Genomic DNA, 23947 nt, shown 5'->3' on the forward strand with positions numbered 1-23947 from the left:
CAGTGATGCCTAACTTTTGCTTTTCTTTAAAGATACAGATGCCTCCATGATTCTAAATATATGGTCCCAATTCCAGAAAAATGCCCATAAGCAAAATTTTGATATAATTGCAGAGCATTCAAAGATCTTGAATTAAGAATCCTTATTATAAGCAGATTTGAGACTTCCAGAAGGCTTTGCTTTTATATTTTTACTTAAGGTTTCCTTGGTTCATAGCTGAAGTAATGTTCTCCTAAAAGGAAAATCTGGCTCAGCAACTAGAGTCAATTCAGAAACTACTGAAAACCAGATGCACAGAGCAGTATTCATTGGTTCTAACTTCCCTGTTTCCACCCTTGATATTTCCACAATTCCAGCTCTCTATTAGAGGTATGGCACTGTCTTTGTCTCTAATCTCCTATTCCCAGGTCTAATCTGTCACAAAGAACTACAGATTTCTTCCTTGAAATATTTTAATTTTTATTCCTAGATATTCCTACTGCCACTTCCTTAGCCTACACTTGTCTCAACTCATCTTGACTAAATGAGAAAAGAGTTCTTATTTCCCAAGTTCAAATCTATCTACAAGTACGAAAGTCACTATAAGACCAATTCACTACTTAAAAAATCTACTATAGTCACTATCTGTCTATGGTATTAAACATACTCTTCTGCCTAGGATTCAAGGTATATCAAAATATAATTTCCATACTAACTGCTCAACCTTCTTTCTTAGTATTCCTTCAAACCCTCTACTCCAACCAGGTTTGTGTTCCTTAAGTCCTGTACTCTCTTCCTCCAAATTTCTTCTTGAGCCTAACAATTTCCTTTCCTTCTCTTCTTGCCTAATTCTTTTTTCCCCCTCAGTCCCTTTTCTTTATTTGTATTTAAGGAAAGATCTGGAACATTATAAAACTATTAAGAGAGATCATGCTTTTGTTCACTGAAACCTACGTACATATCACAAACATCCCTGTTTTTGATAGGTGCCAGAATTTTCTCTCATTCAGGTGGCAAGACATTTAAATGTCATCAACAGTGCTCAAACAATGAGATGTATTCTCACTTATCATCCCTTTAAATAATTTTTTTATTGAACAAATTCAACGTTTTAATCTTTGCAATGAGTTATAATGATTTTGTACAATATTACTCAATAAATATTTAACCAATATGGTTATCCTAATATTTTTTTAATTATTTTTTTTTTACTTTTACAGACTGCATTTTGATTCACTGTAGGCTCAGCGCAAATTTCTACCTCTACATGAGGTTGTCGTAAAACTACTAGATACAGAACATCAAATAGTTCATTTTCTGAATTGCAGAGTTTCTATCACATTCCTTTGTAATCTGATCATTCATGGTCATTTACTGCCCTTAGTTATCTCTCCAATATTTAAAAGTGAAGTTCCAAAAGGATAATACACTTTCACTCTCTTTTATCTTTCCTGTTTGGCTGAAGAGTGGGCATACAGTAGATACCAAATATTCTTGAATAACTACATAAATTTTAACCTTTAAACATCCTTTCAGTATGTTTTCTCTTTTCAACCTCAGAATGCCCTATTAAGTTATATGCTTTCCATATTTTTTAAAGTCCCATTATTTTCAAATTACGTAAAGAAATTTCCTAGGTAAAAGAAAAATCAAACTTAGTAATTCACTTCTTATATCATCAAAGAAATCAAGATTTGCATTTAGGGGCTGGGGTAATAGCTCAGTGGTATAGTGCTTGCCTAGCATGTGTGAGGCACAGGGTTCAATACTCAGCATCACATGAAAATAAAATAAAGGTATTATATCATCTACAACTAAAATATTTTTAAAACTAACTTCATTTAGTAAAATTGTATATTAATATTAATTTATTTTAGGCCTTTTCACTGAAAATAGGAATATTTGTATTATATTAAAAAGAAGAGGCAATCAGAAAAAGAAAAAAATCTCTCACTCAGACATAACTAGAAGTACAGAATAACTCAGATACTTTTTCACTTAGGTCTTCCTTTTTGTGCTTTCATCTCTGTTACTACTTAAGAAATAAGATTCTGCCCTCTTCTGGCTCCAAAAAGATTTACAAAAAAATTTCAGAAGAGAGGAAAAGTCTTGTTTTATAGGCATTATTAAACATACTTGATGAGTTAATTCATGGGGTCTAATGCAGAAGTCATTCAATTATGCATTTCTCTCTCAACAAGTTCATGGTACTGGTAATATTTTTAATATGTTTAATTTATTTTAATCCTGTTAGTAAAATAGTATAGTTAGAAAAAAAAAATTTAAGAATTCTTTAAAATTTATTTCTATCGTGGATATTACCTAGTCACACAATTCATGTTCAGAGATGACCATCTGTTCTCTGAACTTCCTCAAGATAAAGTAGGTATCAAAAAATGTTTCCATTTTCACATCTTGTGAAAACTGATGAGACAGAATCCAATGATTACTTCGAATATTTCTGATGGATACTACAGAAAAAACACCTTCATAAAGAAATACTTTAATACTTGATTTTATCAAAAGAGGAGTGGGAAATGTTAAGCTAGACTCAAGTTCACTGGTAGAGAAACAGAGTAGGTGAAAAATAAATGAAGTGATTGTCCAAAATATGTAAGAAATAGAATCTAACAGCTTTGCAATTAAATGAATGTGGGAATAAAAAGACTTAAAGATAGCCTGGCAGTTGATAGGCTGCAGAAACTTTAAGTTTAGAAACATTAGTGGAAAACAGCAGGGGAGCTGACCAACTTTAGTGTTGGACATTCTGGGTTATCTTACAGAGTTTTGACCTCAAAGAATTCAGTAGGTCAAAACTATTTTCATAACACTGCTAGGACATTAGCTGTCTTTTCCACTTACATTCTTTTTATGAGTATACAGTGGAGCTTTCCAGAGGCTATATATTGTATGATATAACAATAGATTGAATACAAGAGCAGATATAAGAATTCAGCTAAAAAAAAAAAAAAAAAAAAAAAAAGAATTCAGCTGTCTTCTATTATCCAGACACTAAAGAGATTAGCAAAAAGGTAAAACAATGTCACTCTTCTCATAACTGTTTTGGAAAATAATTATTTTAAATGAAAATGATCTATGCTACCATAAACTGGGTGTTTTTAGATGAATAAATATTTCAAAACTATTCTAAATTTTAATTTTTAATATAGTAGTTACCAACGGATACAAATTTGCTTTGGAATCCTCAATATTTTTAAATTATAAGTTATTCATTGGTAGATACATTTTTTTTTAAAGATGTATAAAGGGCTCTAAGTGCAAAAAGTTTGATTACTACTGTCCTAAGGCATTCATGAAAAGATTCTGAGTAGGCAATTTAGAGACTGGTCTTTTCTTCGTATACATATTTTCTACATACTAGTTGAATTTTCTTTTTAAATATAAAGATCAAGTTCCTCTCCTACTTAAAACTCTTCAGTCGTATCTCATTATTTAAATTTTATGTTTGTAAGTAAAAGATGAATTTTAAGTAAACAATGTTCTAGGTTCTGTGCTATTTTGCAACTCTCCTCATTTAATTCTTTTGTCAACCTTATAAGCACCATTTTAAAAACATGGAAATAAGTACAGAGAAATAAAAGAACTTGCCCAAAGTGACAAAGTTACCAAGGTGGCAGAACTAGAATGATGCACATCTCTAACTGAATTAAGAATGAAACTTAAACTTGGCATGTCTTTACAATGTGTATTTTAAATCTCACCTTGTACTCTGTCCCCACCATTCTCATACTTTAGGCTGGACTTTTTCCTCACTCAATCCAGGCTAAGTCTCACCTCGGCATCTTTGAAGGTGTTCACTGGACACGCTTTCCATACCTCTTTACATCACTGACTCCTCTTCTCACAGATCAAAATAAATACCCTGTCAAAACTTAGGTTTTGACATAGGTTGAACATTACACATTATGCCTAGCCCCTGTATACCCCATTTGTGGGGAAATCCAATAGAAATTAGAGGTAGAGTCTGGCTTCTAACCACAGAAAACAAAATAGGATCCTTTCAATCAAACTGAGAACTAGAGTGCAGGTGTGTGATTTAAATGAATACTCCTGTCTAGGACACAGAATCTAGAGAGCAGCGATATACTCACAATGGCAACCACAAAATAGTTTTCAGCAGTATGAACTTATAATAGTGATCCGCTTTATGCTCTGAATATAGTCCTTGCTGCTCTATCACTAAGACTTATTTTTAAAACTTATTTTCTCTTCTTCTATCCCTGCTCCTCCCTAATCTCTTGAGAAAGAGGATTACCCTTCTTCCCCATCCTAGGCAGAGTTATATGTCCTTAAGCACACACCCACGACAGGAATGAACTAATTCAGACTTGGGGGATGGCATCAGAAGATCTCAGAAATGACTATCTCCCAAATTAACAAGTTAATTAAAATTCTCAACAGAGAACATGTGGAATGTAGACTTTGAATCATCTCTCTAAAAGCCCCCTGTTCCCCTAAATGGGAGATCACAGTCTCTGGGATAGGAGTCCCCTGTGCTTCTCTTTTGTGAGAAAAGCATAAAACTTCTTTTTCCTTTTTCTCAAAAGCGTGTCCTCAATATTGGACTGGCATTAGGGACAAGTACTGAGCTTTTGGTAACAACATTAGAATGAGAAGATTCAGGATTCTGTGACAAGGCAGTGACAGCACTCACTAACAGGACAATCCTAAGCAGAATATTTGAGGCAGGATACTGTTTATGGCTTGGCTTCTCTTAGTTCTGGCCCATATTTTGAAACTTCTTCATTCACTTGACAGTTTGTGAATTTCTTTATTCCTAAAGTTAGTTCTGTTTGCAACTAAATATTCTAATTAGCATAAGCTATAACTGATATAAACAAAAAAATTCAATTATTAACAATGTCATATGCCTCGAATTCACTGATGTATTATTTCATATTAGAACAATACAGTGGAACACTACATTGCATACACACATATTACTCATCAATTTTATAAACTGATTACTTGGATTAGTTAAGCTGTCAAACATAGACATGGGTACCTTTTCCAAAGTAAGAAGATTTATTTCAGACTGTAGATGAATTTCTGGTTTGTTGCTTTGCTGATCCTTGAACTGTTGAAACTCTTTCTCCAAAACCTTATACTTATTTTCAGCATCATTAAGCTATATTTAAAAAAAAAAAAGATATTTGTAGCCACTTAAAGACAATCATAAGCAAAGTTTAATATTATAGAATCCAATTCAATAGTGTCTTTTTCTTCTTATTCTCAAGCATATCAATAAGTAGAAAATACATAAATCATAAGAAGGGCAATGAACATCTTCAGTAATCAAAAATACAGTATATCAACTGATCAAAAACTTTTTATAGGTAAAAAAAAATTGAGAATCAGAGCTAAATAACTAAAACAATGCCAAGGAGCTAGTGAACTAATCAACAGTGGAGGCAAAAGAAGAATTCAGATCTTTTCATTCCCTAGAATAAGTTTCTAAAAAAAGCCATTAATACTTTTAAATTAATAGAGAGGTGGGGGTTGCCTTATCACTATAATTTCCCTTTGAACAGTTTCACAAAATATTTTTTAAAAACTGAGGGTATAGGGCTGGGGCTGAGGTTCAGTGGCGGAGTGCTTGCCTAGCATGTGAGGCACTGGGTTTGATCCTTAGCACTGCTTACAAAAATAAGCAAATAAAATAAAGGTATGCTATCCATCTACAACTACAAAAAAAATTGAGCATATAAAGATGTTCTTTTAAAATCTAAGGTTTTTAAATTAAATGTAAATAAGGATTATTAAAGACATCTTCCATAACAAACTAAAATGACTCCATCATTGGATATGACCTATTATTTCTTCAAATTTAAGACACAACTGACATTGAAATGAGAACATTTGTGGCAAAAATGGAACTTAAATCATCACTGATGAAAAGTTGTCATCAGGAATATCTAGTATGTTTAGGTAATGAGTTCCATGAATAGTTTCCATATAACTGAAGTTTACCACTTTTAACATCCAAAGTTGAAGAGAAACATTGTAAAGTGTCTCACTTTTCTGTTTCAAACAAAAAAATATAATAAATACTGCATTTGGTAGTTTCTTCACCATTCAGGGGTATTATCATAAACAGCTATTGTTACAATCAGGTTGTAAAGCAGCAAGCTATTAAGGCATGTTGGGTTCTTTTTCCTTTGTTAAGTGGTTCATCAATTACAATGATTTTGGGTTCTGGTACCAGCTTATTTCCACTTAAATACAGATACTTTAACAGCTCTCACTGATAGTGTGTTTAACTGACTCTTCTATCTATTTAGAACTGCATACATGTTACCTGGTGAAAGTAATATCCTAAAAAGTTTTCCTTATACATAAGATGTGAAATGTACATAGTCCTGGACTTGGCAATTTGGACGTCCTGGAAATTTCTTGTTTCCCCCAGTTAGAACACTGATTGAAGAAGAGAGATGTGCCCTGGGTAATTTTTCAAAAAAAATCAGTTCTTTCTACAAAGGATCCTCTTACAAAAATATAAAACTAATTATACCAATCTTGAACAGGGTAGAAATGTACTCTTCAAGGACTTTCCTGATGATTCTAATACATAGTAAGAGCTTTTATTCTAGACAGCTAAACCTTCCTCATAAATAGAAGAAAAGCATTACTGGTGACTCCCGTAACAGTTGCACATTTTTACAACTTTTTCACCTTTTAAATTAGAACTCAGAAGTAACAATCAAATTTATATTTACCACTGTGTAAATAACATGTCTACAACTGGTCCTGAGCTGCTATGGAAACTACTCTTCATGCTAGAATATAAATATGAACAACCCAGTGTATTGTGTCTCTGAAGTCAGATATTTAGTAGAAAGTAAGTCCTGAGCTTGGACAAAGTTCAACATTTATTAACTAGATAAAGGAAGATTAGCCTGTAATACAGTTTGAAGGGTCACCAGAAAAGTGGAGGAAAACAGTGGTGGTACAGAAGTTGGGAAGAGAACATATAAAAACAAGGACAATAGTGTAGATCATGTTTTAACAAGATGAGAAATGAAAAAGTGCCCACTAAACTTAGTGACTCAGTCACTGGTGGCTTCTATGACAAATGGATGGCTGGAGCAATGGGAACAGAAAGTCGAGTGGGATGGTTAAAAGGTGACTGTGAGATGAGGAAATAGAGAGGATATAGATAATTCATGATTTTTTTTTTTTTTTTTGTAGTTGTGGATGGACAAAATACCTTTATTATGTTTAGTTTTACTTGGTGCTAAGTTTGAACCCAGTGCCTTACACATGCTAAGAAAGTGCTCTGCCACTGAGCTACAACCCCAATTTGGTTCTTAACTGAAGTTTGTCCAGTGCTACATTAATATCTACATTTGCTAAGAGAAGATTTAGCAGAGAATCATTTTACTTTAGAAATCACCCTGAAATACAGTAGCTTTCCACAAAGTGATAAAGGCAGGAAAATTATTATAGCCTTAGCTTTAACTCAGAAAATCTAGATCCAGGGCTGGGGATGTGGCTCAGTGGTAGAGCACTTGCTGGCACATGTGATGACCAGGAGTTCAAACCCAGCACTATTTAAAAAAAAAGAAAAAAGAAAAAAAAGAAAAAGGGAGGAAGAGGAGGAGGAAGAGGAAGAGGAGAGGGAGGAGAGAAGAGGGGAAGGGGAGGAGGAGGAGGAGGGGGAGGGGGAGAAAAAAACAAGATCCAACTTAAAATAAATTTGAATCACAGTATAATAAATATGATAACTAGTCCAAATCACAGTAAATTGTATCATTAGTGAGCTATTTCTAGCATGCAAATAAACTCTACGTATAAGATGATGACAACCTGTTGCTGAAGTCGGCGCTTATCCTCTTCTAGCTGCTTGACTTTTAACCTTTCCAGCTCTACTTGGTGAATGCAGTCTTCTTTGGCCCTACGGACACAGTCCTGAAGTTCTTGCAGGTTCCGTTCACGATCTGATTGCAGTTCCTTTTTCTCTCTTTGAAGCTAAAAACAAAAGCATCTTTAAGAGGCTGATCTGTTGAAAGCTGCATTACACTGTTGAATAGTCTATTATCCACATATTTAGTCAAATGTTCAGAATATTTACAAATTTATTTTCACAACCCTTTTAGTTATCAATGTTTATACTGATTTTATAATTTTCAATCATCATTTAATACTAATAAGAAAGTATATAAAAAATCCATATACAACTCATATAAATTCAGTTGAAAAAGCCCTAATCACTTACAATTCCCACTGGAATAAAGTCCTATTTTATTATATAAGCAAATGTGCTCAAGTTTATTTTATTAGAAACTTCTGATTCTATGCCTAATCACTTAGGAGATATATTTAAAATTAAACAACTAATCATTAGGAAATTTTAGAAACTATATAATGGCAAGATTAATTTGCTATTTTAAGAAACATTATAGTTAGAGAAGGAACACACAAATTTAATGTGAGAAAATTCTAATTATTTTAAAGCAAACTTTATGGAATTTTTTAAGGGTAAAACTTAGTTCAGACCTAATAAATGTTAATGTATCATAATACTAATATAACCTCTCATGCCTCCTTGGAATCTATAATCTTTAATGACAAGAAAGAAGGAAATTCCCTTTTCTCTGGAAATAAAATCAGGATTATATGCCTCCAAGTTTATGCTATATTTTATTTTTCTAGTCTGCAACTATGGAATTCTTTCTATAATTTTAACCAAAAACCTCTACTATTGTAGAAGTCAGCCGAAGTTGAATAGTTAACTAGTTTAAGTAACACTTTTCTAACAGTTCCTAACATTCTAACATTTCAAACATACTTTACCTAGTTGAAATTTTCCCTACAATGTCTGAAGAACAATATCCAGAGCAAAAAGAAGTAAATGGTATGAACTTTATAGACTATGAAATAAGAACACAAGACAGATGAATGAAGTACCTCTGATTCTGCACTGGCAAGCTGTTGTTCTCGCTTTTCTAAGTCAATCAGGGTTTTTTGAAGTTTTCCTTCTAAAATACTATATTCAGCCACCTAAAATATAGTTAAAGAAAAGTTACCTTAACTCACTTTTCATATTCAAAGCACACACAAATTCAAAAATATATATTATTTTACTGAAATAAAATCTGAAAATAGGAAATAGTCAAATTACATGAACCAATCCAAAGCAGAAATTTCTTCTACCCTAAGAAGGGGAGATCATCATGTTTATTTGCCTATCTCTAGTGGTATTCAATTTCACAAGGAAGCCCACTCTTCTACTGGGCAAAACTAGACTGTAAGTAAAATCTTGTGCTTAGTCAAAACCTAGCTTCTTAAAATTTTCTAGTATTCCTTTGAAGCCCTCTCAGTCACTTATACTCTCTTGTCCTGGAACTAATCCACTTGCTAGATCAGCCAGTCAGTTACAAGTCAGTTCTATTCATTCAAATCTGACTTTTTACTATATTCTAGTCTGAGTTCCTGATTAGACCCCTAAACTAGTACCAATTTCTTCGAAGTTAAAGACTGCCTTTAAGGAAAGTCTTGTTCAGGATAAGAGGCCTACCTTCTTGGCCTATACAGGATGTAGGACTCTTTTGGCTTTCCTTCAATTTAGGCTGATCACTTTTTACTAGAACTTTCTAAAACAAATTTTCTGCTTTTGTTACCAACTAATCTCCAGGTCCTAGGCCCCATCCCGATTTTCTCTTTCCAGTTGACAATAAATCCCTGATTTGACACTCCTTAGAAGCCTACCCTTTAATCCTATTTTTCTATCCTTGGAAAGAGAAAAGAAAATGTTTCTTCACATATTTGAGCCTGGGGACAGCCATCACACATCTCTTCCTAGTTTTTTTCTTCTTCTTCAAGATAAACACAAGTTTCAACCATTATTAATATGTTATGACTTCTACATTATCTATTATCTTGAATTTAATGTAGGGTTGAGGTTCTTGACAAAGTCCTAAATGTGATAGCCAGATGTGACATCACCAGTTCAGAGACCAAAGACCATGTATCGCCAAAGACTAGAATGACCCTCAAGTGGGGCGTGGTGGGTGGGGGCTGAGGCAAGAGGATTCCAAATTCAAGGCCAGCTTCAGGAAATTAGCAAAGCCCTATGCAACTCAGTGAGACCATGTTTCAAAATAAAAAATAAAAAGGACTGGGTATGTAGCTCAGTAGTGAAGTGCCCCTGGGTTTGTTCCATTGTACAAAAAAAAAAGAAGACTAGGCAACCCAAGTCTATTGTCTTACCTAAAACTGCCTTTGCTAACTGAAGATCCTAGTTACATTGTTAATGTTTTTTAAAGTTCCTAGGAGTTCTGCTTGTTTGAAAATCTGGCATAAGCATGCTCTTTGTCCAAAGGAGTCTCTTAAACTAACTGCGGAATGTGACACCTTCATTTGATTATTTAGGCCTAAAAAACCAACCCATCAGGATTATGTCTATATTAATTCTATGAACTCTACCTAAAAATATGTTAAGCATGTCTTCCATCCTTAAACAAATCATTAATACAAACACCTAAATATGTGTATTTCAGAGTTAATTGTCTCTTCTTGTGCAACATAACCTCCTGGGTGATCTCATTCTCCTACCATCATCACATATACCAAGAACTTCCAAATTATATTACAAACTCAAACCACAGCCCCAGGCTGGGGTTTAGCTCAGTTGGTAGAGTGCTTGCCTTGCAAACACGAGGCCCTGGGTTCAATCCTCAGCACTGCAAAAAAAAAAAAAAAAAAAAAAAAAACCACAGCCCTACCACCCTGGTATTTCAGGTTATAGACCTAAATTACCTGTTGAATATATCAACACTCTTCATATATCTCAAACTCAAAAATATATAAAAACCTGAAATCATAATCTTTTTAACTAATATTTATTGTATATCTAGCATATATAGGGCGTAACAAAATTGCGTGGAAATGATATTCTCAGGGAAGGACTATATATAAGCATGTGAATATTTAATATAATTTTAATAGTATGCTATTAAAAATATAAAGCAGAGTTGAGGGGACAGTTAGTGCCCAGGGATAGGAGAGAGGCACTACTTTGAATAGGGTAGTCAGAGAAGGCCTGAGATTATTTTAAGTAGAAATAAAAAATTATCTCTAAAGGAAGAGAATCCATAGATCCTGAGGAAAGAGGTGGTTTAATGTGTTTGAAGAACTGTAAGGAGGCCAGTAACAGGACTAACCAAAGATGAGGTGGGACAGGAAGCTAGGGTACAGATTATATAAGGCCTGGGAGGTCCTGATAAGAACTCTAAGATTTATTGTGTGACTGTCAGTAGGATGAGTTTTGAACAGTGGAGTACATAATTCTGTCTTAGATTTTAAAAGCTCTTGGGCCAGGATAGATAAAATAAGGTATAGGGGCCAAGAACAAATGAGAGATACCAATGTTAAAAAGTAACTAGTAATCTTAGGAGCAAGGCCATGAAGGCTTGAACTAGGGACAGTGATGGAGGTGATTGGAAAGGGTTAGTTTTCACAATACATTCTGAATGTGACGCTAACAAGGTTTGCTAACAAACTAAATGTGCAATGACAGAGTCAAAGATGACTTAGTTTGTAGCCTACACAGTTATCTAAAAGGTAATGTCATTTATTAAGATGGTGAATTAATAGGAGCAAATTTATAGAGGATGTAGATAAAAACTTTGATTTTAGATATATTAATATGAGATGCACATGAGACAGCAAACTGGCAATATAGTGAAGGTTGTCAAGTAATGAGGTGCACAGCAGTCCAAGAAAGAAATCGGACATGGAAGCAGGTAAGAAGGGGTGGGTGTGTATAATGCATATAATTTGAAGAATGAAATGCTGATAGAGTGGATGAGATCATCAAAAGAGTATAGAGAGAAAAAAAGAAGGGATTCAAGGACTTTTCTCTGGAGCAAAACAATATTTAGAGGTTGGATCTAACATAAAGTAACATGAAAATTGGGAAGGGGAGATCACTAAAGTCTGCAGAATACCAGAAGAGTACAATCAAGAAAGACAAGTAGAGGAAGTGTTTTAGAATGGAAGAGATGAAACTGGATGAGGGTGGCTTGTTTGATAAGAGAAAAATTGTGTGAGCTGATTAAGAGAATGAACTGACTACAGAAAGGAGGATTGTAGGGGAGCACCAAAGACTCCTTAGTTAAGGCTGGAGGGTGTAAACCATTATCATCTCTTCTCCATCCATTCCCTCTTCTCCATAATCCTATAGCTATAACCTTACAGACTTCATTTTCATTTATGAATAGTTCTCCCAGTTTCCCAGAGTTTAGTTTCACATTCCTTTGTTCAATCCACCATTCTTCCATCAGAATGACTGTTCAAAATAAAAATGTGATCACCTCATTTCTTTATATAAAAATCTTCATTAAAAAAGGAAAGTTTCCCAAATCTCTACTTTTATCAAGCAGGGTTCATCATCTGAACCACTGAACATGAAAAGTGAAGTAAATTATTTTGTCTGTCTTCTAAAACAGTATACCAGCCTAGATGCACAAGAGAAAGTTAATTCATTACCAACAACAGATGCCTTAGGATATGAGGGCTTCATTCTCTCAAAAACCCTGGCTGGAAAAGCCTACACAGGATCTAGTTTAAACTCTTTTAAGTAGAAAATAATATCATTCAGACTCTGACCCTTCAATTTGTCCTCCCCTCTCCTCACATTCAACTACACACTATTTTCTTAATGCAGACCCTATTTCAAACTTTTCTGCCTTTGTTCAAGGGAATGTCTGTATTTGGAATGCCCTTTGGGTCTACTTAGTGATAGCTACTAAATTTCACCAAAGTGAAAACATATCTATGAAACACTTAGTCATGCTCCGTTATGTATGACTGATGTCTTCCTCCTTTGTGAGTACATGCTAGCTATCTTCAGCTATCTGATGGGTGGTCATATGTAAGACAGAGTTAAACACTATCTCAGAGGTTCCAGAAGGCAGAACAGGAACCAGGTGTGTACATAAATAACTCTTTCAGGTGAATTTTCAAAACATTAATGAAGTCATACACTGTCTCAAAAAACTTTAGTTGAACAAAATAAAAATGAATAGAAAGGGGTCAACCATGAGGACATCAACAAACGCTATAGTGAGAGACTCAGAGAATTTGGCTTTTTAAAGATTTCATCACACTGAAGAAAAAAACTTGTTTCTCCCTATTGACTTGAATTTTAAAGTCCATATCATATGTTAACATATCCTAGTTCACAATATTCTTTCAAAAATATAAGCACTTTAAGATAAAATATTCAATGAAGTATTTAGTCTCAAAATTCACTTAGGTTGAAAGAACATGGCACATTCAAATCTACCTTTTAGTCACTACTTATTAGGCAAGCATCTATTTTCTGACAATTTACTAATTAGCCAGGAGCTCAGGAATTCAAGCTGAAATGGTCAAAATAGTTATATACAAGAAAACCAAATAAAACTTTTGACTAAAAAGATTGTTATTACCAAAATGACAATGAACCAAAAATAACCTGCTTTTTAAACCTCATTACATTAAAACCTTTTTATATTGCAACAAAAGTTCAATTTGGCTTTTGTCAGAATTTTAGCAATTTTATTAACTTCAAATTGGCTTATCATTTGAATTTTACAAACCTCAATAGTGGAAAAAAACTTAACAACATAGAAAAAAAGTGGTTCAAGAATTAACCTACCTAGTCTTTAAAGGATATGTAAAAAATTTCAAACATTAAAATATTGTATAGTTCCCTTTGATTTAATTAGTACAACATGAGATCTGGACCTATTACTTAATATGAAACTCATATATTAAAGTAATATAAAATTAGTATAGTATTTAAAATATGTGTGAGGGCTTTTAATTCTCTAAACATGGAGATTTTGCAGTAGTCTTATCTTTTTCTTTTAGCTTTTTTCAAAGATTACTGGTTATTCACATTTTTAATGACTGAGAATTAAGTTAGAAAAAGCTGAAATGGTAATTTTAGAGTCCAAAGGCCCACTGGACTCTGTTTACCCAGAGTTCTCCTCTATAACCCAAATTGAACAATGAGCAGCACAGGACTATGATCCCCAAGAGACAGTGAGGCAAGCTTATTAATAACTATAGCTTATTGTCTGGAGGCAGTTTCTGGACTGAAGCTCAAGAATAGGCAACCCAAACAGAGTCTTGCCATCTTGCTGAGTCGAGGAAAGACTAGAGAATGGAGAGGCAGAGGTAACTGGAATTTGTGAGGAAAGGAAGAAGATGCAGAGAGTAAGCAGTGGAGACCTGCAGTCATCCCCTGAAACTTGAGGTAGTAGATTGATTAACCACTTATGAGAGTATTTTTGAAGTCTTAAAATTAGAATATTTGAAAACAAGTCTCACTGTCAGGGTTGTTTTATTAAATAACTTAAGTGTAAATGGACAGTATTGAACTTCTGCTTTCTGGCATAAGATTAGAGAGTCTGACAATATCTTATTTAAAAGATGTGATTTATTTCATGATTTATTTCTTAAAAATAGCTTGAAAATTTCAGAGGTCTTTTTATTAACTTACAGTTTTATAATTTTAACATATATTTTAAATGCACTATTTTCTTTTTCATAAAGAGGCATGCTTTTTCTCTGGAGCATTCATTCATTTAAATATAATATGTATTTTTTGAATCAGTAATACTATGCAAATTTCAAAATCCAAAAAGTACAAAACACCTCCTGCCCTAATCCATCCATTAATTTCTTCCACATCAACACACACCAAGGATAATTAGTTTATTTCTTTCAAAGATTTTCTTTAATGTAGATGCAAGGTATTATCATTAATATTCTTACTTCTCCCCCTCAATTGTTATACAAGTTTTTACCTTTTTTTTTACTAGTGATTCTCTTTCTCGGTCCCTTATTTTCCATTCTTCTGCAAGAGCCTGCATATGAGCCAGTTCTTTCTGCTTCAGCTACAAAAATAAGAAAAGGAAAGTCACCTCAATAACCTCCAAATATTTAAAATAAATGAATCAGTTGTCTTAACTAATACTGATCAATAATTTATTCATTTACTTTTACCACAGGCATCTTAAACTATTATTAAAAAAATAATAGAGGTTGCTTGAGGCATGTAATATCTATATAAGTCAGGAAAGCATAAAGCTAACAGTAAGTTCTCTTTTCTAACTCTTGTTTGGAGACTGAAGATGCCACACTCTGGATATACTAAATGAGAATTGGAGATTAAAGGAATAACTTTCATTCTTAACTTTGCCTAACAATGACAGACAAAATTGAGAGAAATCCTTCTGAGTGGCATCTGCCAAACTGTTACATTTCAACTATGTTTACATTGTCAACTGGACTATATTGTTGACATTCAAATAAACTAGAAGGAACATGGAGAGAAAATCCTGCCTTAAAGAGGGAAAAATGTAAGAGGGACACAAAAATACATTTTTAAGTAAAATTTACAAAGCAACCTGATTTTCAAAAATGTCTTCCTGCATCTCCTTCCACATTTCTAGCTCAAGTGCTGCTTTGTATTCTAAGGTTTCACGTGGTTCTGTCTGAATCTCTGAATTACAAGGTGCTGGAGGAAGAGAAGATGGCTTCTGTTGTACAGCAGGTAATCCCTAAGGTATGAATGAAAAAGCACATTTCAACAAACAAAAGTATAAATATTAGATCTCTTTTAAGGAATAATATGACAACACTTCATTATATTTACCTGAGATGAATCAGAGACAAAAATTTCACGCATTTTTACTAGTCCATAATCTTCTAGAGTCACTGTGTAAGATAGATCTACTATTCTATTATTTGATCTACAAATGAAATAAGAAATATTTTTAAATTTGTGAATACCTTTGTATTACTTTTCTTTTTATTACCCCAGAGCTGTAGTGTTGAGGAATAAGCAACGTTTCTTAAACCCAACTCTTCCTGCTTAAAAAACAGCAGCCTCTAGGAGCTTCAAGATCTTCTATATTTGTGATTTTACTTGATCATCACAAACATCCTACTAAGTACATACCCTATATTTACTATGAAATGACTTAAACACATGCACATTGTTTTTGAAAAATTATAAAAGGCAAAATTTAAAATCTTACTGTCCACAGGTAATTATTAATATTTATTTCCTTCTTTGATTTATGTATATGTAGATACACATATAAACATGCACACTGACAGTCTGTCCTTTCTTCCTATTTTTAACAGGAACATTTTCTCATGTCATAAACATTAATTCAAAAATGTGTGGTTTTGATTTTTATTTTAGGATTGATCCTAGGACCATGCATATTCTACAATTGAGCTATATCCCTAGGTAAAACTTTTATATTCTAAGGTTTCATGTGGCTTTGTCTGGATCTCTCAAGGACAAGATGCTGGAGGGTTTTAAATGTGGGTTTTACGCAGTACAACATGCTTAACAGTTCTCCTACTCTTTATTGCATAATTTATTCTGAAATCTTTTGTCTACTTTTTCTGGGATGTATGCACTCATATAAATCTTTTTTGTTTTTGGTGCTACTGGGGATTGAACCCAGTGGCATTCTACCAGTGAATGACATTCCTACTCCTTTTTATATTTTTTTATTTTGAGACAGGGTCTTGCTCTTACAGAGGCTGGCCTCAAACTTGTGATCCTCTGTCTCAATCTCCCAAGTAGCTGGGATCACAGGCATGCACCACCACACCAGGCATGTATATGTCTTTTACAGAATATATGCATTATTTATCCCAGGTTAATTTCCAGAAGTATAAGTTATTTGGGCCATAATGAGTATCTCTCTGTATCAAAGAACTGCAGGTAATATTATCATTAAATAATAAAAAATAAGACAAAATATTAGAGAGAAATGAAAGCTTTGTTATTGTTATTGTTGTTGCTTTTTGGTACTAGGGATTGAACCCAGGGGCACTTAACCACTGAGCCACATCCCCAGTCCTTTTTATTTTTTATTTTGAGACAGGGCCTCACTAAGTTCCTGAGGGCCTCATTAATTTGCTGAGGCTGGCTTTGAACTTGTTGAGATCCTCCTACCTCAGCTTCCCAAGGTGAAATAGGAGGCTGAAAAATAAAACTAACGATCAAAACATATGGCTTTTCTCTAAATCAAACATATACCAGTCAAAGAAAACTTTAATAAATGAATCTCATACCATTAGAATTCTTAATTAACCAACTTTAAACTTTTCTTCTCACAAATCTCAGAAGAAATGAATAAAGTAAAATGAAGCACTACTACATATGAGAGAAACTCTTGAGCATATCTGAAGTTCTCACTTAGTAAATTTGCAAAAACTTCTGTCTACAAAGCAAGACAATAAAAGCAATATTCAAAACAGGCAGATAACATTAAAATAATAGCTATAATGATTAAAAGAACACTAATTTTTAAAAGATATTTTTCAGAAAGAGGACTCAGAAGAAAAAGAACGCAGTTAACCAAATATTTGATTCTCTAAGACACCTGTTCCTACACCTTCCAAGTGAATAAAGGTTTTGCTAAATCTTTCTGTCTCTGGAAGTGGCCATGGATGGAAAGAAATACAAAAAAAGAAATTTCAAGATCTCAAATTTTTGCAGAGCCTTAACTTCTTCATTCTCATTATGCTTTAAAAACAAAGAAAATAGTATACAATGTTAAATTAAATGTTAATTTTTATTAATTTAAAAAAGATAATTCAACAAATATGTTGATTAAAATATATGAAATAATCTGAGTTTTTCAATGTGGCAATGAAGTTCAGGGCAAAAAAAAAAAAAAAAAAAAAAAGACTGTCATTTTGGGGATTGAACTCAGGATTTCACACATGCTAGCTACAGAGCTATATATCCCCAGCCTACAGTAATTTATTTAAAAAACTGACTCTGAAAAAGAAGGAAATAAAAGATATACAAACAGTAAAAGAAGTCATCAAATGAGCAGCTTGCAGATAATATGATCCTATACTCAAAAGATCCAAAAAAAAGACTTATAAAGCTGATAAAGAAACCCTGCAAAATAGCAGGATACCAAACCAAAACAGAAAATTCAATAGCTTTTCTGTACATCAATAAAGAATCTGGGAAAAAGAAATCAGGAAAACAATTATAATCACAATAGCCTCAAACAACAATAAAACCCAAATAAACAAATAAATGGAAAAAAAAAAAAAAAAAAAAAAAACCTAGGAATAAATCTAACCAAAAAGATAAAAGACAGCAATCATGAAAATCACAGAACACGGAAAAAAGAAATAGGAGAAGACACAGAAGATGGAAAGACCTTCCATGTTCATGGAGAAGCAGAATTAAATTTGTTAAAATGGTCATATTGCTGGGTTTGTTAGTACACACCTATAATCCCAACAGCTCAGGAGGCTCAGGCAGAAGGATTGCAAATTCGAGGCCAGTCTCAGCAACTCAGCAAGGCCCTAAACAACTTAGTGTAACCCTGTCTCAAAAAAAAAAAAACAAAACGAAAAACAAACAAAAACCAGGTTGGGGTGACCCTGTCTTAAAATTTAAAAAAATAGGTTAGGGATGTAGCTCAGTGGGTAAGTGATCCTGGGTTCAATCATCAGTACATACATATATATATATATATATATATATATATATATATATATATATGTATATATATATATATAAATGCCATATTATCAAAAACAATCTACAGCTTCAAAGCAGTCCCATCAAAATGCCAATGATATTTTTCACAGAACTAGAAAAAAAAAAGTCCTAAAATTCATAGAGAAGAATTAAAGACCTAAAATAGCTAAAGCAATTCTGAACATAAAGAATAATGATGCAGATATCATAATACCAATTTTAAATTACACTACAGAGCTATAGTAACAAACACTGTATGAATCCTTAGCAGGAAGAGTGAAACAGGGGGTATTGCAATACCAGATCTTCAACTCTACTACAAAGCAATAGTAACAAAAACGGCATGGTATTGGTACCAAAATAGAAAGGTAGATCAATGGTACAGAATAGAGGACACGGACACAAACCCAAATAAATACAATTTTCTCATACTAGACAAAGGGGCCAAAAATATGCAATGGAGAAAAGATAGCCTCTTCAACAAATGGTGCTGGGAGAATTGGAAATCCATATGCAACAGAATGAAACTAAACCCATATCTCTCACCACGCACGAAACTAAACTCAAAATGGATTAAGGACCTTGGAATCAGACCAGAGACCCTGCAGATTATAGAAGAAAAAGTAGGTCCAAATCTTCACCTTGTTGGTCTAGGACCAGACTTCCTTAACAGGACTCCCATAGCACAAGAAATAAAAGCTAGAATCAACCACTGGGATAGATTCAAACTAAAAAGCTTTCTCTCAGCAAAGGAAACTATCAGCAATGCGAAGAAAGAGCCTACAGAGTGGGAGAATATCTTTGCCAATCATACTTCAGATAGAGCACTAATCTCCAGAATCTATAAAGAACTCAAAAAACTCTACTCCAAGAATTCAAATAGTCCAGTCAACAAATGGGCTAAGGAAATGAATAGACACTTCACAGAAGAAGATCTACAAGCAATCAACAAACATATGGAAAAATGTTCAACATCTCTAGTAATAAGAGAAATGCAAATCAAAACCACCCTAAGATTCCATCTCACCCCAATTAGAATGGCGATTATCAAGAATACGAGCAACAACAGGTGTTGGCGAGGATGTGGGGAGAAAGGTACACTCATACACTGCTGGTGGGGCTGCAAATTAGTGCAGCCACTATGGAAAGCAGTGTGGAGATTCCTTAGAAAACTTGGAATGGAACCACCATTTGACCCAGCTATCTCACTCCTTGGCCTATACCCAAAGGACTTAAAATCTGCATACTACAGAAATACAGCCACATCAATGTTCATAGCTGCTCAATTCACAATAGCCAGACTGTGGAACCAACCTAGATGCCCTTCAATTGATGAGTGGATAAAGAAACTGTGGTATATATATACAATGGAATATTACTCAGCCATAAAGAATGATAAAATTATGACATTTGCAGGCAAATGGATGAAATTGGAGAATATCATGCTAAGTGAGATAGGCCGATCTCAAAAAGCCAAAGGACGAATGATATCGCTGATAAGTGGAGGATGACACATAATGGGGGGGAGGGAAGGGTTAGAGTTAGGGTTAGGGAGGGGGGCAAGTATGGAGGAAGGAACTACTGTATAGAGGGTAAAGAGGGGTGGGAGGGGTGGGGGGAAGGGAAAAAATAACAGAATGAATCAAACAACATTGCTCTATGTAAATTTATGATTACACAAATGGTATGCCTTTACGCCATGTACAAACAGAGAAACAACATGTATCCCATTTGTTTACAATAAAAAATAAATAAATAAAAAAAAAAAAAAAAACAAACACTGTATGGTTCTACACGAATGGAAAAGAACAGAAGACTCAGACACAAACCTATACAGATACGATTATCTGATCCTTGACAACATTTGTTTTCACCAACATCTTTTAAACAAATGCTTGGAAAACTAGATATCCTCATGTGGAGAATGAAACTAGATTCCTATTTTTTATCCTAGAAAAAAGACAATCCAAAATGGATCAGAGACTTAGGAATAAGACCCCAAAACTCTGCAAATGCTAGAAGAAAATATAGGAGCAATGCTCCAACATAGAAGCTCAGGCAATGACTTCCTTAATAGGACTCTTAAAGCTCACGAAATAATATCAAGAATTAAATAAATGGGATGATATCCAATTTAAAAGCTTCTACACTGCAAAGGAAACGAGTGTGAAGAGAAAATCAACAAAATAAGAGAAAAACCTTTGCCAGAGACTCTTCTGATAGAGGATTACTATGCAGAATATATAAAGATCTAAAAAAAAAACCCCAAATAACCCAAGCAATAAATCAGCAAATGGACTAGACATTCCTCAAAAAATTAAAATGGCCAAAAAATATATGAAAAAATGTTCAAGATCTTAAGTAATTAGAGAAATGCAAATCAAAACTACACTGAGATTTCATCTCACTGTAGTAAAGAATGGCAATCATCAACAACACAAGTAATAAATGCTGCCAAGCAAGTGGGGAAAATGAACATTTATACACTGCTGATGGACTATAAAACGTACAACTATGGAAATCTGTATGGAAGTTCCTCAAAGAACTAAGAATGGAACTGCCATGACCCAGATATATCACTTGCTGGTATTTTCCAAAGGGAAGTCAGCATACTACAGTAATGCATGCATGCCTATGTTTATAGCAGTGCAATTCACAATAGTCAAGTTATGGAACCAGCCTAGGTGTCCATCAGCAGATAAATGGATAAAGAAAATATGGGATATGTATACAACACAGTTTTATTTAGCCATAAAGAAGGACAAAATTACGTCATTTGCTAGAAAATGGATGGTACTAAAGAGCATCATGTTGAGTAAAATAAGTTAGAATCAAAAAGTAAAGGGTTATATATTTTCTCTCACATGTGGAAGCTAGAGAAAAAAAGTTAAAAAAAAAGGAAAGAAGCCTCATGAATACTGAAAGGAGACCAGAGGAGTTGAGAAAGGGGGTCAGGAGAAAGGGAGGGAAAAGGGAGGTACTGGGGATTGAAATTAATCAAATTACATTATGCACATGTAAAAATGTCAAAATGAATTCCCACTCATGTATAATCATAATAAACTAATAAAAATGAATAAATTTGAAAAAAAAAAACTACCTCTGACTGCTGACATATATAATGTTCTCAGACTTTAGATTGGAGGCAAAAATTGAAATACTCTTAAGTGGAAAACAGTACCTGCCATTTTTAATGCAAAATTATGTACAAATACATTATAAACTTAACCTTAAATAACAAAATAAAAGAGTCTGAATTTAAAACTTTAAAGAGAAGAGAGGGAAAATACTTAGCAGTCTCAATAAGAATTAGGATACTGCAGTAGTGAAAATTTTTTTAATTTTGTGAAGGAAAATGGGCAGCAGGAAGCTAATCAGTAAAGTGAATACAAACCCCACAAGTCAAAGAATAAATATCAGCAAAAAGAGGATATGAAAGCATAAAGCTGTGGCATGTTAACATCACATGAATAAAAGGAAAGTGAAAATCAATTGTGTGAGATGCATTACCCTTGTGCTGCTATAATAGGCACAGTTTCACTGTAAGTTTGACGCCAACACTGTTCACCATTAGAACCTAAAAAACGAGTTTTTTCTGAAGACAAGATGTTAGAAAGCTGGATTCTCGCGATTCCCAGGAGTAAATCTTTACTCATTTTATCCTTGTGCCATAATTCAACCAGTAATGGAATCCTAAGGAAGAGAGAAACATGAGTTCATACCTATCAACTCTAAAGTTTTTTCTGAACTAAAATTATAAATGCCCTTGATGTAGTAAAATATGTTTTTGTTACCTAAAAAGTTATTTAACACAACTGTTAAAGACTCAATTCCACAGGTAACAAATATGAAGTACAATTATGTTTTCTACACCTCTTTCTAGGCAATAAACTCTTTATACACTGTCCCACAAATGGTTAGATACTTTGTATCTACCCTTCATTCTTCCTGTACAAATTTGGATTGTGATACTCAGAAAATAAGACATTTCACACTGTTCTCACTTTTTTTTTTCCCACAAATTATTTCAGTTAACTAGATTACAGACCTCCAAAAAGAGCAAATAATACACTATAGTTATTCAGTGACTCAATAACCAAAACTAAATATTCTTAGTTACTTATCAAAGTTCTTAGTTATTTAACAAAGTTCAAATATCTGAACTCAAACAGATAAGATATAAAAATCTGAAAACAAGACCCTAAACAACTGAGTGAGACTCTACCTCAAAAAAAAAAAAAAAAAAACCAATAAAGGGCTGGGGATGTAGTTCAATGGTAAAGCAACGTGGGTTCAATCCTCAATATCAAATAAATAAATAAACAAACCATGTAAAAGTGATGTAGAAGCACAAACGTCACAAAAATTATCTAAAAATGTGTTTCTTGATTCTCAACCAATGTAGATTTAAACCTCTATAAATTCTTTCTTTTGATAATATACAAATTTTCAAGAGTTTTCAATAAGAAAATACGCACAGTATATACATTACCTTAAGAAGGTATCTTGCAACTGGTAAGGCATAGTTGCAAAATCAAACGCACAGTAAGACTGGGGAAGAAAAACTTCCATGTTTTTCCGAACTTCTATAGGAGGGTTGGTCATAATAGGAGCTGCACTTCCAAAGAAAGGGTATGAATACCTATAGTTTAAGAAATACAAAGAAAGTCTTACTGTATAGTCTACAGATAAGCCTTAAAAATAGTTTGGTTAAAAAATACAATATGACTACTTAGAGAAAGTAGAATTTTTTAAATTACAAAATAGTAGGAATACTGAGTTCCCATTTGCCTTAGAATTCCTTGAAGGTGTGTATCCTTTTTCATATCTGCATTTCCAGAAAGAAATAAGCAGTTTCTTTCATTTAATAAACACTTAAGAAATGCTTGCAAATTTTAATTTCTAAACCTACTTTCCTTTATATAATGTCCTGATCTTTTATGGGCTAAAAAGGCCTTAGTCAACTCCAAAAGGGATGCATTCATAGTAATTTATCTTTGAACAGAGAATCAGGATAAAAATAACTCAAAGTATGGATAAATCAACAAGTGACATTCTTGCTCTTGTCACAAAATCATACTAGGGTAAGCCAGAGGTAGTAGTGCAAGCCTTTTATTCTAGCTACTCAAGAAGCTGAGACAGAGAATCTCAAGTTTGATGCCAGCTTCAGTGACTCAGCAAGACCCTGTCACAAAATAAAGAACTGGGATGTAGCTCAGAGGCAGAACACTCCTGGGTTCACTCCCGAGTACAGTAAGAATGAATGAATAGCTAGATAAATAAAACCACACTAGGTTAAATGGAAGAATGCCTGACTTGTGCTGAACATACACTGAATTTAAAGCCAAACATAATGATATTATAATGTTCACTTAAATTTTATCCTGTATGTCATTACTCATACATGAAACTAAAATTTAA

At 33.5% G+C, this 23947-nt stretch overlaps 1 protein-coding gene across 2 annotated transcripts in view; it reads right to left on the reverse strand.

Annotated features, from left to right (window-relative positions):
- Positions 1 to 23947, reverse strand: part of CEP120 (centrosomal protein 120) — a 73102-nt gene that overhangs the window by 16661 nt on the left and 32494 nt on the right. For both annotated transcript variants that reach the window (XM_079145459.1, XM_079145458.1), the window contains 8 exons: positions 23019 to 23168; positions 22037 to 22219; positions 15650 to 15746; positions 15402 to 15554; positions 14799 to 14888; positions 8908 to 9000; positions 7807 to 7968; positions 5006 to 5128 (listed from right to left, as the gene is read on the reverse strand). In XM_079145459.1, coding sequence (XP_079001585.1) covers positions 5006 to 5128; positions 7807 to 7968; positions 8908 to 9000; positions 14799 to 14888; positions 15402 to 15554; positions 15650 to 15746; positions 22037 to 22219; positions 23019 to 23168 — 1051 coding nt within the window. The remainder of the gene's footprint in view (positions 1 to 5005; positions 5129 to 7806; positions 7969 to 8907; positions 9001 to 14798; positions 14889 to 15401; positions 15555 to 15649; positions 15747 to 22036; positions 22220 to 23018; positions 23169 to 23947) is intronic.

This window comes from Sciurus vulgaris (assembly GCF_902686455.1).
Source record: "Sciurus vulgaris genome assembly, chromosome: 6".
NCBI lineage: Eukaryota > Metazoa > Chordata > Mammalia > Rodentia > Sciuridae > Sciurus > Sciurus vulgaris.